At 37.0% G+C, this 17684-nt stretch overlaps 1 protein-coding gene across 1 annotated transcript in view; it reads left to right on the forward strand.

Moving 5' to 3' along the window:
- Nucleotides 1–17684, forward strand: part of GUCY1B1 (guanylate cyclase 1 soluble subunit beta 1) — a 41987-nt gene that overhangs the window by 1596 nt on the left and 22707 nt on the right. Inside the window, exons 3-4 of the mRNA XM_054632624.2 lie at nt 14268–14368; nt 15357–15475. Coding sequence (XP_054488599.1) covers nt 14268–14368; nt 15357–15475 — 220 coding nt within the window. The remainder of the gene's footprint in view (nt 1–14267; nt 14369–15356; nt 15476–17684) is intronic.

Genomic DNA, 17684 nt, shown 5'->3' on the forward strand with positions numbered 1-17684 from the left:
GTTAAGAATGTGGTAATCTTGCACAGTACCATGAAATCAGAGAATCATAGAAATGTTCTCTGGAAGGGGCCTCTGGAGGTCATCTAGTCCAGTTTCTGTTCCAACCTGGATTGGTACTGGCAGTAGATCAGGGCTCAGCTATGACTTTAGTCTAGTCAAGTCTTTAAAATGACCAAAGGTGAGTCCACAGTTGTGGTTCAGCAGGCATGCATTGTTCTGTTGATCCCTGACAGGTACTCTGTAAATTACTGTTTGCAAATACATTTCTTTGCATAGCACAGATGAACTTTTAGTGTACACCACAGAGTTTTGTGCTATAAGTGAGGCATTTATTTTCCTTACATACTGAACATTTCTAAACACAGTGATCTACTTTGAATTCCTGTTTTGATTCTTTAAAATGACATATATTAATTAAGAGGTGATAAAATAGTGACACGTGCATAATTTTCCATGAAAATTAAAATAAATAAAGAGTAGAAAAATATGTATAAAATAGGATGTTCGCTATTTCTTGCCATGGCATCCCTTACCAAGATGCCTTTAAGTATCATGAGCCACTTTTTGTCCAGATTACTCACTGAATATGTATTTGTATTTAAGATCAATCTACCAGAGAAGATACAGAGTATCATCTTCTAGCATAAGACCATACTGCAGACTGTCAGAGCACAGCCATAATTCCTGATGCATCCTGTCTCTTAAGATTTTGGAAACACCTGATGGAATACTGTAGATAACTAAAACCTATGAGGAATATTACTCATATAACATTTTGGAGAAATCTAATAGAAATATACAAAATACTTTTCTAAGGTCAGCTGTGATAATACAGGAAGCTGGTACCTCCTGTTTCTGCTTTTCAAATGAGAAACATTTGTGTCTGGTGGCAGCCCAGCAGGTAGGCTCTGTTGTTAGCTCACAAGAAGATGGCTCTCTGGAAGGAAACCAGCACGACAGCACCCAGCAGAAAATTGGAATGTGATCCCCAAGAAGAAGCCAATGCATTTGCAACAGTCTCCATAGCTCCTTATGTGGAATTGGTCACCATGGGGTATTTATTCAGCAGGATTTCTCAGCTGTGTATCCTAGAGTTCAGAAACCAGTAAACCAGCCCTCACTGGAACACATTCTAGTGGCACTGATTTAGGGAATAGTAGTGTAGCTGGTAGCCAAGTGATGTTGATGAAAAACTTGGATGTTTTACCTTTTATAAGCTAATACAAACTTCTTGCAAAGGCTTTTTTTGTTAGAACTGCTAATCATTTAGGAAACAGCAAGAAAGTACAGAGCAGTGTTGTGGTGTGCTGAATTGGATCAGTTGAATCACTGATGACTGGAGAAATAATTATTGAAGTCAACAGTCCATGGCTGTTTCAAAAAAACCCAAGAGGAACTTTTCACTCTTAGTAAGCTTGAATTTGCAATAGAACTTCAGCATTTTTGTGAAATAGAGAGATCTCTGGGTAGTTCAGTACAAAATTTCTTATCTAAACTTTTCCGGTTTTTTTTCAATATTGAGCTGGTCACATACTGCTGTTTTGTTCTCTCTGAAGTCAGCACAGAAGATGTGAATCAGCCCTGCAGAGTGGTGGGTTATGATTGCTGAATGATTCTGAAATGCCAACAGGTGAATTTGTACTTAGTGTTGATAGAGGGGGAAAGAAAACATGAAACTAAATAAACTGAAGTAATGAAATATGGTCATTCTTCAAATAAAGTGAATTTTAGAAAGTTAAATGCTGAATTGAAAGGGTATTGTCCATCTGAAACATGGAAACTCTTTTGTAGCATGTTCAGTCAAAAGAGGTGTTGAATGAAGTTCTTACATAGAGAATTTGGGTACCCAAATAGTTGAATTTGGTGTTCTTACAAGAGTGCTGTTTTCAGTGCCATCACTTACTGTACCTGAGTTAGCATGATGATTTCAAGTCTCTGTGCCTGATATTTTTTTCATTTTTCAGCATTATTGTAAAACCATGATCTCATCAGAAAAAGATTCACTGTTTTTTAATGGCCCAGAGTGGAATTCTTGGGAAAGTTAGCCTCCATGTTATTTTCACCCACTTTAAAAAAAAAAGCATAACAAAACAAAATACTCCTTTACACATCAAATAATAAGGCACTAAGTTAATGGAAAAATTACAGTGTATACTTTGATATAGGGCTTGACTTTCCTAAAGAACTAGAATTGAAATGCTTGACACACAAAATGGTTCAAAGCCTTCTATTTCTGAACCAGCACTCTGGATCCCAAATAGGTTGAATTTAAAATAAGACTAAGAAAGCTGGCATATAAGTAATGAAAGTTAATCTTGATTTATGACGCCTTTCCTCATTTTCTCAACAGCAAAGTCTCAAAAATTTGCTTCTCCTTAGGGTTTTCTCTGACTGCCACTTGCAGAATTAAGAATTTGAACTAATAAACAGGGCTTTTGTTATGAAGCCCTAGAATCATTAGAGGATTTATCCAGCAAAGCTGGATGAGCAACAGGGAGTGAGAGGAAAGTCCTTCTGTAGCTTCTGAATTCTGCAGTAGCAGATGTTTCTTGGTGGAAAGTGAAGATGAGTTACAAGTAAATCAACAGTTAACCTAGAACTGTTAACCACACTGTTGCTGAGAAAACAGTTTTCATTTGTTCCTTCCATACTTAAGAGAAAACCTCTTGTGTCTCCTTTATTTTGTATTTGTTCCATCCAGAGGGCTGGTTTAGACTGTGTGGCCACCGTGGCCACCGCACTGTGGCTGGTTCTCAGGGTGGTTCTCAAGATTCCTTTGGCATTAGATATCTTCAAGTCCTCTGCAGCCAACATAAACTCCAAGTTGTCAGGCCTGGCCATTCCCACATACATGCAGTTCTGGGCTCATGTCTGTTTAAGGCCAAATTTGTACTGCTGGGTGATGTGGCAGTGTGTGCACACAATTGTAAGTAGTGCACATGGAATTACTGCCCATGTACCTATCAAAAACAATGCAGAGAGATTACTCACATTGTCAAAATAAATAAAAATTTCCAGGGCTTAAGAAATTGTATTCCCTAGTATGTTTCCATGGCAGGCATGTTTTTATGGTGTGTGATAGTACATTTTTAAAGGAGGCCTCTACCATAAAATCTGAGCTCTTCTGCCACAGGTATCGCTTATGGCTGAGCTGAACAGCCAATATATGTGAAATTCTGATCACTCCATTCAGCAGTTCTAAGGGTTTAATTGTGTGACAAGCATTGACAGGGATGTCTTCTTGAAACAGCTCCAGGTCAATATGTGGGAGCTAGAGCAGTATTGCCAGCAGGGAATATGTACAGAGTCTTTTTTTCCTGTGTTTCCCAGCACTATTCCTCTGTGTTTGATTAAATGAATATAGGATTTTCCCATGGGCTCCTAAATCTGAATTGAGGCCAGGTTAGATGCTCAAATTGTGATGCTTTCAAACATACTGCCAAGAAAATGAATGAGAACTCAGAAATATAATAAAAAAAAGCATTAAAATGCTTCATTACAAGCCCGTAGAGTGAATTAATATTTTCCCCACACAGGTATATGAAATATCTGGATTTGGGAAATGAAATGGCACAGGCAGTCAGCCACTTCCATTTTTATGGTAGAAGTCCCCACAAAAACATGTAGTGTGGAAAAACTAGAGTGGAAGTTGAAACTCAATGTTTGCTAAAAGCAACTACATAGAGGTGAAAACACCTTTAATTTTGGTTCTGGAGAAGTGTTGAAACTTGCAGAGTAGAAAAATAGGCATTTTTTGCCCCTTTGCTGTCTGTACCTTAGCATGGGGATATATAAATCAAGTAATAGTCTTACATCCCTGGTGCTCAGTGCTTAATGTAGAATTAGGGCATCTGCTCCTGCCTTTGCCCTGTTTTGTCCTTTGGAGGGGTTAGGATGGCATGTGCTGTCCACACTTTTTAGTGCCAAGAGTCCAGGTCTGGGGAGCCTTCTGGCCAGCACAGACTCTACAGGGACCCAGTGGTCTGGAAGTGCACACTGTGGAAGAGCAAAAGTCAATTGCTTGTCCTAGGAGGAAGGAAACTTCCCCCAAGTTTCACAGATTATCACCTACCAAGGCTCCAGGCTCTTTAGGGCTTTTTTTTTCCTGTAAATTTCCTGTTATGGTTAAAATGGTGAAACACTGAGCATTGAGTAATTGGCCTGGTGCAATGTGGAAAAGGAAATTGGAAAGCTCTGCTTGGTTTCAAATTGGGTTCAGCTGAAGTGGTAGAAGACTGTACCATTTGAGGAAGTGAAAGAAACTGCAGGGCATGAAAATGAAAACTAAACAGACAGAAACTTCCACATCCTATTGGTGAAGGTTAACATAGGTCAGGCTCTAGTGACTTGGTGTGGCTTTTGCAGAGAAATGTAGGTGATTTAAGAGTACATATCATGGGGTAAATTGTCAAAGGCATTCCTAGAAGTTAGGTTTATTAGTAGTCTTGTATGTTGCCTGCTCAAGTCAGGAACGGTAGATGCTTTTATTCATTTGCCTATCTAAAAATGGTACTCCACTGATTCCCCTAGCATTTAGATAATTAGGAACTCATGACAGGATGTGCTATTCTGATTAATTATATTTGTAATATACCTAGAATTTACCATTCTAAAATAGTAAATAATATAAATAAATAATATGAAATAAATAGTAAATGCCTTTAAGAAAATATTTTATAACTTTTTCAAGGAGATGGGCTTGTTTCCGGGGAGTTTCTCACAGCAAAAATTGTCCATTTTTATGCTACTTAAACAAAGTAAATAATAAAAAACTTCTTTAGCTGCAGAATGAAGGCCCTTGCTTGGCTTTCTGTGTCTCTATGCTGTTTTCAAAATGTCAGTTTGGCAGAGATTTTTTTTCTTTTTATGAATATATCAAAACACAACTTATATTTGTTGACAAATCCTGTGAGAATCAAGATTTTGGCCTACTGCTATTGCTTAGCACAGTGTTTAGATGTAGTAATAGCTCCTGCTATAGTGTAGTTTGCCTTTTCAGAAACCTGGGAAAATATGCTTTAGTGAAAGACTCTTTTAACTTGCAATAGCAAGCTCTTAAAATTAGTGGGAATTTAGATACTTTGTAGGTCTGATGCTGGTAGGCTGTAAAGTCCATGAAAATTGTGTTTTCAGCATAAAAAGTGCTTAGTATCTTAAAAAACCAGAACCACTGATCACATACTGGGCACCCTAAGTGAATGAAACCTTTTTGATCTGTGGTGTTCTTGCCTATTTTAAATGGAAATGGTATAATTGGCCTCATGAGGTTGTTGGAGACCTAATTAATGCTTCTGCATGCAATTAGTGGAGATCAATTCCACAGGAAAACACATTAGAAAGGAATAATTCTCTCTTCAGAACTGGATTTGAAAACTGCTGTAAATCAATCCTGACGTTATCTATTGAGGAATGGGATAAAACAAAGCACAAAATAGTTATGCATTAATGGAGTAGGATGTAGCCCCTGGAGGAAAAGGAGCAGGTTTTGTGGGCTCATGGGTGTGGCTGGGATGCTGTGTCATAGGCTTGGGAATAGACAGGGAAATGGTGCTTGGAGCAAACTGCTCTAATGGTGCTGAGTGGGCCTGAGTTCATCTTACCTGCTTTCACTAAACTGCAAAGAAAAATTCACCAGATGCTTATGGCTCTTTGTGAGACATGTTTTATTTCTTTGTAATTGTTCTGGAAAGTGTTTTTCAAGTTTTGAGCTGACTGTAGTTTCTATTTATAGGGCAGCCCTTTAGAAAGCATGTAAAACAGTGCCATAGTCTGTAACAGTCTGTCTGCAGTGATAACAGCATCACTTCTGGTAGGAGAGAAGTTGGATAATCAACAGCTTAGAATGTAAAATTTTTGGAGAAAATCTATTTGTGTATGTAGGTACATATGCAAATAAATATTGATGTGCATGCCTATGTGTATGTGCATATTATGTCTACATAATCACCATGTGGCCTGGGCAATAAAAATGCAAACTAAACAGGAAATAAGAATCAAATATCTGTACAAAATGTGACTGGGGCACTTCAGTTAATAATCATCTGTAGTGGAAGCAAGTGACAAAGTCTTCCAGTTACCTTTGGTATTTCTTGTCAAGGGGTTGATTTGCAGGAGAACCTTGTTGCAAACCTCCTTGTAAATCTCTAGGTGTAGTTTTCGATGTGTCTCAGGCTTCAATTTTATTTTATCCTATTAAAGCCTTCTTATTTATCCTATTAAAGCCTTTGGGATTTCTCCCATCAAAATGCTGGCTTTCCTGTTCCTTTCTTCTGTACTTCTCCCTCCAGGAACTGTAGAATTCTGGGTGGTGAACAGGTGAGTTATGGAGTGTACCATGTAGACCCACATACATACCTGTGTGCTGCAGTGGTGGCAGTCAGTCCCTGTGAATCCTCTTTCCTTCTTTGTTGAATTTCTGGGACTTTGCTCAGTATTTCCCTTTCCCAGCCCACAGTTAATTACTGTAAAAAATTATTGCTTTACAGCTTACTTGAACTTACTGATTCTTTCATGCTCAGAAGTGTTGCAGACATACTGTGTTAATTATTTTACCTGTCTTGTCACAGTGAACACTGGTAAAAAAAATTGATTGTTTCACTAGAGTTTAGATTGTGAATCCATTCTTATTTTGGATCATGTCGTTCTTAGTTGTAAATAATTGCAGTGATCTGTTAAAAAGCAACAAATTGGAGGATTTGCTGTCTCTTTCAGTACCATGTGGGTTTGTTTACCCAGTGCTGAAGGCAATGTTCTGTTCGACCAATCTCAACAATTTTGAAAAAAATACAGATTGCAAACAAATAGATATGGGAAAGACACTTTGGAAAGCCATTAGTGGTGAAATGACAATAGATGGTTTCTTTTAATCCATACCCCTTTTAACATTATTGACTTTTTATCCAGAAAACAACATTTATTTTTTGTTTCTGTTTTAAAGTACTTGTTTCATACTATTCCAAAGTTCTAATCAGTAGGTTATTTTTTAAGTGGTTCTGACTAAATTATTCTTCATGGGCAGGGAGGTTAATATTTACAAGCTTCATAGGGTCAGAACACTATAATTTCTGCTATTTCAGTTCCTCACAGCGGAAGGGCCTGCTTGAAGGTCAGGAGTTAAACTAAGTGGATGCCAAATTATTTAATTCCTCTGGGAAAGGGCTGGCTAAAATGAAATACTGGCATGTTATGAAACTTGGTGTGAGTGTTCTTGCAGTATCTCTCAGGTACTTTGCAGTTTTCCCAGAATTAAGTGCTTTTAGATGTGCCAGGATAGCAGGTGTTATAAACACATCATTCATTCTTGTTAATGAAATGCACAAAGGAGTATTTTGTAAATACCATTCTTTTTATTCCACTTGCGTAAAAGGAAGCAAAATAATACTGGCTTTATATTTTTAATAATATTTTTAGTGTTTGTAGTAGCAGCAAGGAACTTGTACTTTTGTTAACTGTATCTTCTAGTATTATCTTGTTTTGAAAACCTACATTAAACACTCCCGTATCCAGCCTGTAAAACTGGGAAATAGCTCAGAACTGTGAAGTCTATAAATACACCTATTTATTTTACCCAGAACATCATTTTCCTGGACAGATTCCCATTTTTATTTAATCTTGTAACTTAATATAATTTATGTTCTTCCCAGCTGGGTATTTTAAAATATCCTTGGACCATCCAAAACATGTACAAGCCTGTTTTCTTTTTTTCCTTTTCAGAATAGTGGCTCAATATTTTTAATAACTTTTAGTAAAACGTCTTTGTGAAATACATGAAAAAAAGACCCGAGACATTTTGAAAAAAACAACTGTCTGTGAAGTGATATGAGCAGTGAATTTGCCATTTCAATGTAAATGAGATGCAAAGGCAATGATTCTGGGTTCACAGATACCATCTTAGGTCTGCCCCATGTAATCCTGTTTAAGAGTGCTACTCTTGGAACGGAATTAAACTTGACTTGCTCCTATCTGTGAGATCAGAACCATGCTGTGTTTCCAAGTGCAGTGGAGTTATTTTGTCATTAAGATTGTTTTGACTGATCTCTTCAATTTAATGAGCACTTTTCCATCCTTGGTACACCAAGAATACTGAAGCACAATGGTGGCAAAAGTCCCAGCAGAAAAAATATGTATCATGGAAGAAGTCCTGGAGGTGGTCTTGGAACTAGCTGCTGTTTTTGGTGTGTTCAAGGTGACACACCCAGTGCACACACTTTGGGCTGAGTTTTGGTAGGAAGAGATCCAGTTGTGCTTTTGGGACAGTAGATGATGTCTTAAAGTGACATCAGCAGCTTCAAAGTAATAATGTTATATCACAGAGAAGCCTATGCATCTTTAGGATGCAAAATAATTGTTCTTAAAGTCTTCTACCATATTCTTTGTCAATATTTGCTGCATGCAAATGGGAAGGGTTCTTCTGTAAGAATTTCTTAAGATTCCAACTTTTTGACTGGCTACAGAGGCAGGATAGCAAGTATGACTTTATGGGAAAGAAAAGGTTTTGTCAGCAGCAATCTTCTTGATTGTGATTTATGCAAATTCCCTTTAAATACTACAGTCTGACTGCAAAACTACATTAAAACTCACCTTGTGCAGAATGGGCTATGTATAAGTAAGACCAGCCTAATGTCACATCTTGCCCAGCTGTGTTGTCTGTAAAATGTCCAAAAATGGCAAAAGAAATCCTTTCTACATCAAACCTCTATGAGAAATAAAAATGTGTGCATCCTATGGTTTAAAAATTTGAAGTGCAGGATCTGTTCTGATTTTAAGAATAGTTCTTCTTGGAATGCTTTCCACACATAGTGTTTCAGCCATTTCTGTGAATTATTAACATCACCTTTGAACATTAGTAGTGTGTTTACAAATACTAAACTAATTGCACAATGGGAAAGATTCAAAGGGACCATTGTACACAGATGTATCACCTGTAATGCTGTTCTGTGCTGCTAAATCACCAGCAGTTTTGGGGGTGTTAGCATGACTGATGGAGGAAAGGCTGCTTTAAGACTTGATCCTGCTTTGATCTATTCAATAGGAATTTTTCCACTGATTTCAAGGCCAAATCTTTATGTGAAAAATATCCTTGGTATAGCTGTTATTTTCCGTGGTGCAATGGTTAAGGTTCTTCTCTTGCCCAAGTAAACTGCCTCACATTAACCTGGATAATAGAAACATTCTGGAGGAAAACAAAAGCATTTTAGAAAAGTCTGTGCTGGAATCTTTGTTTCCCACAATTGAAATAGCTCTGTGTAATCATTCAGAATTAGTCTAGAGTAAATAAAAAGGGCTGCCAGACTGTAGAAGTTAGGGCAGGCATGTCATAGGATGTAAGTTTTGAACCATGAAACATCACATCTCGTGTGACAGGAATCAGTTTGGGAAGAGCTTTAAAATCCTGGGGTGTTTTAACATTTTGAACATAAATTTATAGGGGAGCAAAACCCACACTTTTGTCTCAATGAATGTCAATGAGACATTAATTGTAAATTCTGTTCTATTTGACTTGAAACTTATTTTGAAAGAACAGCCATATAAAAGTTAGAAGTTTGCTACTGTAATACTGCTTCTTCACTAAAGAAATAAGCAGGGCTTGGGAATTTGCCAGAGCTTGTTGCTTTTGGCTCATTTCCAGTCAAGTTCTTAAGAAAGCTACCAACATGTTATTGCTGTTAATGTCTTTGTGATCAAACACCACAGTCTGTAGAAAACATTAGAACTATGCTAATTTCCTCCCACAATTTTATCTGGTCAAAACCTGTAACTTAAGATTGCAGCAAAACATTTCAAGGGAAATGCCACAGTTTTTTTTGGTTTTTTTTTTTGTAAAGCTATGGATTGTGAAGTTTTCTCTAAAATGTGGTCAGCCAAATACAAATGTAAGGAATTACAGGTTATGGACAGCTGACCACAGCAGCTCTGCAAAGCTGAAAAAGCAGCCTCACTCTTAACATTAATTCTAATTATGACACTATCATGTATTTCTTCCTATCACCCTTGTTATAAAAGCATTTCCTTAGCGTAAGTGCAGGCAGCTTTGAGAAATCAGGTAGGGTCAGGAAATGAAGTGTGACAACTGCAGCCTTGGGGAAACAATTTTAGGTGTTCACCTGAATGCCACTGCCCTGTTTCCTGGGCTGCTGGAGGTTAGTCATGCTCAGCCTCTGGTGCTGCCAGCTGTGAGGCTCTCTCAGACAAGTTCTTTGGAAACCCTTGCTGAAGGACCAGTGCCTCTGTAAAAGTAGGATTGCTTTCACTTTGCAGTGGCCATTTTGGATAAACTCACAGCAGCATTTTCCCATCACATATAGTCTTAAGAGTAGTACTCCAGAGAGAAAGACTTTTGGAAGCTCTCACTGCTGTTAGATTACTGAGGGAAGCAGAAGAGCTTCAGAAGCCTGTCCACAAGCACTGTGCCTGTGTGTGGTTTGTATGCAGAGCAACTTCTGTGAAAAGGTGATGGAGCAGACAGGGAAGTTCATCTAGCAGAAAAATAATACAGAAAAACAGATATCTAACTGAATTTCATTTCAGCTCAACACCTGTCTAAATTGCTGGGATGCACCAGCACAACAGAGCTCAGAAGTATGAAGGAATGGACCTGGAATGGAAGAAGAAAGTTCTGAAATTTAATAATTTTCAAGTATGCATCTTAAAAAGGCAGTTTATCTTTTGACACAGTCTTAGATTAGCCATTGTCATATTTACTATGTTTGTAGAACAAGCAAAGAAATTTTTACCTGCATGAGAAGTAACCAAGAAGTGTAATCCCCTGCAGGAGTAAATATTTACTTTGACAAATTTTCTAGAAAATTTTGCTCAACTTAAAAATATTTTTAGTGGGAAATACATCAGTAAGGCTACAGAGAAGATGGCTGCTGAGTGATCCAAAGCATCTAGAGTAAACTAGGAAAAAATAGTTAAAATAATTAAATGGAATAGAATGAAATAACTGAAATAACCAGGGGTGATTTTAAAAAGTGGTGTCTCAGAGAAATTGCAAATATTGAAGAAAAACTTTGACAAAGTAAACTAAAGACAAATAAAATAAGAAAAAAAGAAGCATAGCTTGGCACAGAGAATTAAACAGGAAAAGTTCCAGTCAATGTAGTTGGAAAAAAATGCAAGAAGTTTTGAAAGAGATACCAACATCAAACTGGGTCAATTTTTCATAGAGAAAATTCTCACACAGAAAAGCTGTGTCTACTGAACTGTGTAAGTATGCAGTATTTTTGAGGATGTTCATTGCTTTTCCAGATGTGTGTATTATCCTTTGTGGTTTGGCCCAGATCAGAGAGACTAAAAGAAAGCACAGCATGTATCAGAGATGTGGGAAAGTTTGTTCACCCTTTGCAAACATCCCTCCAAACTGTAGCTGGCTTGTTACAGACCATATTATGAGAACCAAAAAATCAAGATGGTTTTCTTTTCTCATATTCATTTCAGTTCTGTTCTTAGGAGTTGTAAACTTTACCTTCCTGTCCCTGATTGATCTCTTATGTTTCAAGACATCATTTCCCACCTCTCCTCCTGCTTAAGACCCTGCTTAATTAAGGTGATTATAAGATTTTTCATGTCATTGGATAGAGAATGATGTTTCTTTTAGGTAGAATTATGAGGTACATTTAGTCACACCTCCCCTATAACCTTGTCATTTTCCTTTAGGAAAATTGCTTAGCTTGTGTTCAGTTCATCATTCTTAGAGTGAGTATAAAAACGTTTATGTCAAGTAACAGTTTCAATACTTCCGGTATTAATAAATAATATATTTTTATATATTTTTAAAATAATATAAAAACAGTGTTGTGTAATTTTTGGACAGTGGGAAGAATGTGAGGAGCAAGATTAAAGGAAGATGAAGAGGAATAAGAAAATAATGGGTTCCAGATATCCATTAAGTGAACAGATTACCAAAGACTGGTGATTACAAACTAGAGGGTTAGAGGACAAGTCATTTCACTTAGGTCAGTAAAATGCTGCCATATGAGATGGCAATCAGTCCTTCCCAGCAGAACCATTTACCATCTAGCAGTTATAAGATCAACCAGAGTACTTAATTCTCAGACCTCTTCCCTTTGAGGAAATGTTTCTGTTTCTATGGATGGATAATTCCACTACATCTGTAAATGCTTGAATTGTTCTGCAGGCATTATTATTTTGTATTAATTAACTTTTAAAATCAATGACACCATTTTAGGAAATTAAAACCTGAGTTACAGTCAAAGAATTTGATTTTAATTTATGGGTGATTATGTTATGATAATGGAGAGAAAGTGTTTGATATGACAGGGGATGCGGGAATTTACATAGTAGATTTAGAATTCTACTTTTTGTAGGTCTTTGTAATTCCTCTGGTGACCCAGAAAAATTCAGAAGTTAGAAATATTGGCTCTGTATGCTTGAGCCATATCTCAAAGAGCATTTCTTTGTATTTACTCAATTTACCAGTCATACTCTGGTAAAAGCTCTTCATTACCATGGTACTAGTAAATGATTGTTTACTCACTGTCCTCTTTAATTTGTACATTAGAAAAATAATTACACTACTACCAAGTTGAGGAATGTCTTGATTTGCATCCCTTGTCCTTAGAATTTTTTAAGAACCTACCTCATAATCTGCCTTTTTTATAGTTTTTCTAATTCTGAGGGTATTTTTCTAAAGAGCAACATCGTATACTAATTTTTTTTTTTTTTGGTGTGATGCAAGATGTGATTCAGTAATTCACTTCAAGGCTTTCCTGTCTCTTTGCCTTTCTTTTGACTTCCTGAAATGAACTGCAGCACAGAGATACATTTAGATGAAAGGGTATAATTTCTTTTTAATGAGGTAGCTGTGACCCTCCACCTGCAAATATAGTAATGATGCTGTGATCATATTAGTTTTGCTGAGCCAAAATATATTCTAAGTACATCAATTAGAGCATGAGTACTTACAAATGTCTCTTCTTTCATCATTATTTCTGCAAAGCACAGTGTCTCTATAGAGAGTCATAGTAGGCAACACCACAGGAGGTGAGTACCTATTTTAAAAAGCACACTGAGAAAGGAGGCTGTGCTCATTTTCCAGATGAGGACTTCGATAAACAGGGCACGACTTCATCAGAGAGCACAGCAGGCCTCTCTGCACATCTCTTCATTTGCTGAAGAAAAATTTGCAAGGGAAATAAGAGCAAATACAGAATGCTGCTTTACATGAAACTGGGCAGAGACAGGGCCATGTCCATTGGCATGCTCTGTGCACAGCAGGACCAACCCCATGGGAGCTGCCTCTTCAGTGTCCTGGGGTCTGCCTGCCCATGGAGGTGCTCCAGGAGCTGGGACTCACCACTTCTGCAGCACCAGTGGCCGGGCTCCTGTGCTGTGCAGACAGGGTAAAACAGGGAGGAAGGCACGTGTGGGTCCTCCCTAGTAACTCACTTGTGCCAGATGCAAAGCTTGGGAGGCACATTCATTATCTGGGGGATCAACTTGTTTTCCTCAGTAAAACAATAGACCCTCCAGATTTGTGCTGCCTTTTGGACAAGCTGCTGACTTGATGTTCAAGTTGAAGAGAATAGTAAAGGATATGAAAAACAAAGCAGTCATTTTGTATTGGTTTTTTACTTGGTGTAAGTGTGCACAGGACATATATATGAGTCTTGTCTTAAACCTAGGGCAGAGAGTTGTTTCCTTTAGTGAAGAAACGTGTATTTTTATTCTGCTTTAGCTAAGTGGTGATCTTTTACACGTGAGAATAGGTGTGTGATATGAGAACAAGGCCTTGCAAAATCCTAGCATCCTTTTTCTTCCTATCTGCTTGGCATGTGCAAAATTCTGAAAAAAGATATTTGATTTGATACCTGCATCTGTATTTTAAATTCCTCTTTGGACGTATCTGCAAATGGTTGTTAGAAACATCCCACGCCTTCTGTAAATAAAGTGTAACTAAAATGTGATGGAATGAAAAAGCAAAAAGTGTTTAAAGAGCCCATCATGGGCTGCATTATTGGTTAGTCTCTTATTTTAAAATGCAGATTTTGTCTTTACTAGTACAGCAACTTCTTTTTGAGGCTCTGTACTGAAAAATCATGTTTATTTTCTTGTAGCTAATTATTATTTTCAGAGCACTTATGGTCTGAAATATTTGTATTGTACACTAATGACTGGGATATGGAACAAATTTATTTCTAATTTTCTGTGTTAAATAACTATACAAGCTTACTTGTTTTAAAAGACTTTTATCCATATGGTGCTTTTCCCTCAAGCAAACAGATTTTATTCTGTTTTCTTTTTAGGAAGGAGGCGCAGCTGGATGAAGAGGGACAGTTTCTGGTCAGAATAATTTACGATGATTCCAAAACCTATGACCTCGTTGCAGCTGCAAGCAAGGTCCTTAGTAAGTAATGCAGATATCTTCTTTACCTATTCATCACAAAAAAGGTAATATCCTCCTGCCCCCCAAACCTGTGCAGCAGAGAGGAACAGGATTTTGCACAGGGGAAGTGAAAATGGAGTATTGGTCTCAGAATTTTTTTTAAATCTTAGGAGAGAGAATTGTATTTCTTTATTTCTCTAAGAAAAATTTACTTCTTTTATTGCTTGAAATTATTTTTATTATTTCCAAAGTATTCTATCTTAAACTGAAGAAATATACCTCATCCACACAACATGGGCAGTGTAACAAGCAGTCGTGAAGTAACAACATCCTGCTGCAACTGCAACTTTCAATCACTGCTGCAAGAGCAGTGAATGAATGAATGAATGAATCCTTGATCTCTGCTGAAGAACAGTGCTGAGTCACAGAAATGCTTGTGGCATTGCATTTAGTTGCATATCAGCCATTGATTTGGGTTGCATTCATTTTCAATCATTGCAGCTCTGGTCTAGAATTTAAAAGGTAGAATTATGCCCATCAGCATTATTTTATCTGCAGGCCCAAGTGCGGTATGAAATTGTTTTGCATCAGTAATTAGCCAAGAATCTGTAAGACTGATGACTGTAGTAATGTTGAATTGGAGCAGCTGATGTGGTTTCATGCTTTTGTAAATTGGAATTAACTCTGCTGAGGCGAGCATTACTAACAACCAAGTTCCTTTATTTTCAAGAAGTGATTCATTTTTCTGTATCAAAATCTAAATGCTAAACATGTGTGAAATGCACAGTGTGGTGAAATAATAATAGTAATTGGTAAATCTTAATGAAATTCCTGTATTGGATACTCTTTATTTGCCATATGAGCCCTGAATCTTGCTTTGTTCTTGACCTACTGGATCTGGGTAGTGTTTCGGTACTGTCTTTCTTGTTTATGAATGCAAGAGTAAAGAAATAAGTAAGTGCATGAAATACAGTGTTTGGACTGAATCATATTTTCCTGTTTTAACTAGATTTAAATGCTGGGGAAATTCTTCAAATGTTTGGGAAGATGTTTTTTGTGTTTTGTCAAGAATCTGGTTATGATACAATTCTACGTGTCTTGGGCTCAAATGTCAGAGAGTTTTTGCAGGTAAGAATTTTGTGCAAAATTGTTTCAGATACCAGACAGAATTGTTGCCTAGTCAAAAGAAATTTAATTTGAAATTCCAAAGAGAAATTTGCAATAAGAGTATTCATATGCTACTGATTGCAGGGGTGGTCTGTGTTAGGTAGACTTACCTTATTTATTGTAACAGAAAATGTGATCTTCAGGTTTTATGATATTTCTTCTGTTATCTCTGACTAATCATAGATACTGGATATTTCTAATAGTATGTTATGTACAGAGCTAGGGCTCATAACAGCTTATCTCTTAAGATATTATCCTTCATCCATGAACTGAGGGTGGGATATACAGAACAGCATGATACTGCATTATAAACACAAACAAAATTAAAATGATTCTTTAATAGCATGGAAGAAATGTAGGGTCTTCTCTAGAGTGTTATTTCTAGGTGTAGAAAAATGGCCTTTTTGTCACCTGAAGATTGTTCACTTCTGTAAGCACTTTGTATTTAGGATTTGTGATCTACATGACTCTTAGAGAGAACTGTGTGCTGTAATGAGGTTAAAAGAATTGAACTGGAGAATGCCCAAAAGCTGACTATCTTGATAAAGTTATTGATTTTAGATATTGATATATATATAAAGTTATTAAGATATTGATAAATTCTTGATTTTCTCTGAATATATAGCAACCTCTTGTCATCTGTACCCTTAAAATCTCTCCAGCATTAAGGGAAACAGCAGAATCATAGTTTGTTGGATTACTTGAATATTTACTTCTGTGTCTCACAGCCCCAAAACCTGCATCATTCCAGAGCATCCTAGGTGCAGTCAACCCAGACTTCTTGTACAAATCCCACAAACTGTAGTTGCTGGGCAGAACAGAGAGTATGTGGATGTTCCAGCATATCATGAGCAATCTGTAAACTGCTGTGGGATGTGACATCCTTTTTATTTCATAGCTTCATTCACAGGCTGCCTTCAAAGCAAGCCTTCAGATACTTTGGTTTTATACAGGAGTAACTTTGGTTGCTCATGTATGGGCCAGAAATACAGATTCTGTTTGCTTTCCCTCATGCCCTTTTCCATATACTTCTCTTTTCATTCCTTACCATGTGTGCTGGTGGAAGGACTGGACATGGTTGTTATACACACCAAACATCTACAAAAGTGGAAACAGCTTACATTTATATTCTTCTAATGACAGTATTTTAAGTTTCTTTGTTTGAATTTCAGTGTTAACAGATGACATTGGCTATTTTATACTTCTCTAAATGTTAACAGGACTAGCATATTAGTAGCTGTGCCAGAGGTGTATTTTTTTAGCTTTTTATTGCAATGGAAAATCAACATTACCTGTGATTTATTACTTTTACATCTTCCAGCAGTCATAATAGGTCAGGAAACTACTTTATATACCTGTTACAAAAATAGGTGCAGATTGGCTTCAATGTCCCAAACTTTTCTTAGATTCTTAACATAAAAGAGTTCCAAAAGGTGCTTCTTGAAATGTATACGGAGTCCAGGATATATACAAAATAATTGAGAACTGCAGCTTTTTAAAATATATAAAAATAAATCTCACCTTTATATTCCATTTCCTTTGACATCTCAAGAAAATTTAGTTTATTCATAGTTGAAACACAGGTACTTCAAGCTTCATGAAAGAGGAAAATAAAAAGGGCAACTAAATAAAATATTTATACTTTATGTGAAAAACTCAAGCATGGAAAATTTTCAAATCATGTTGAAAGACACTGTGCCAAAGAGAAGCAATGTGAAAAGAGGTACCTCCTAAGAACCCAAAGTGTGCTTTTATGTTCAGTTTAGTAACTTTCTATTGAATGAAAATCAAAGTGGTTAGTTCTCCCATTTAAGGAATTGTTTACATGGCTATTGAGGCTTTCATACTTCAGTGCATTGAAATTCAGGGGATTAACTCCTCTTTTAGATAAGTCTCCAGGTGCTGTGTACCACACAGCACTGAACAGCATATCTTTGTATTTCCGTTGCCAACATCAGCTCTCACTTTTAGACAGACCAAGATCAGCTCCATTAATTTGACTCCTTGTTCTTTCCTGGAGATTCCCTTGTGTTTCTCCATGGAGCTGATCACTGTTCTGATCACTCATAACTCTGGAATTGTTCTTTGGTCCCAGCACAAGCTCTGGCATACATCTGAGCAGTCTAGGAGCCAAGAATTTAGGGAGAGAACTTAGCCTATTATGACATTT

Source organism: Agelaius phoeniceus, chromosome 4 (genome assembly GCF_051311805.1).
Source record: "Agelaius phoeniceus isolate bAgePho1 chromosome 4, bAgePho1.hap1, whole genome shotgun sequence".
Lineage (NCBI taxonomy): Eukaryota > Metazoa > Chordata > Aves > Passeriformes > Icteridae > Agelaius > Agelaius phoeniceus.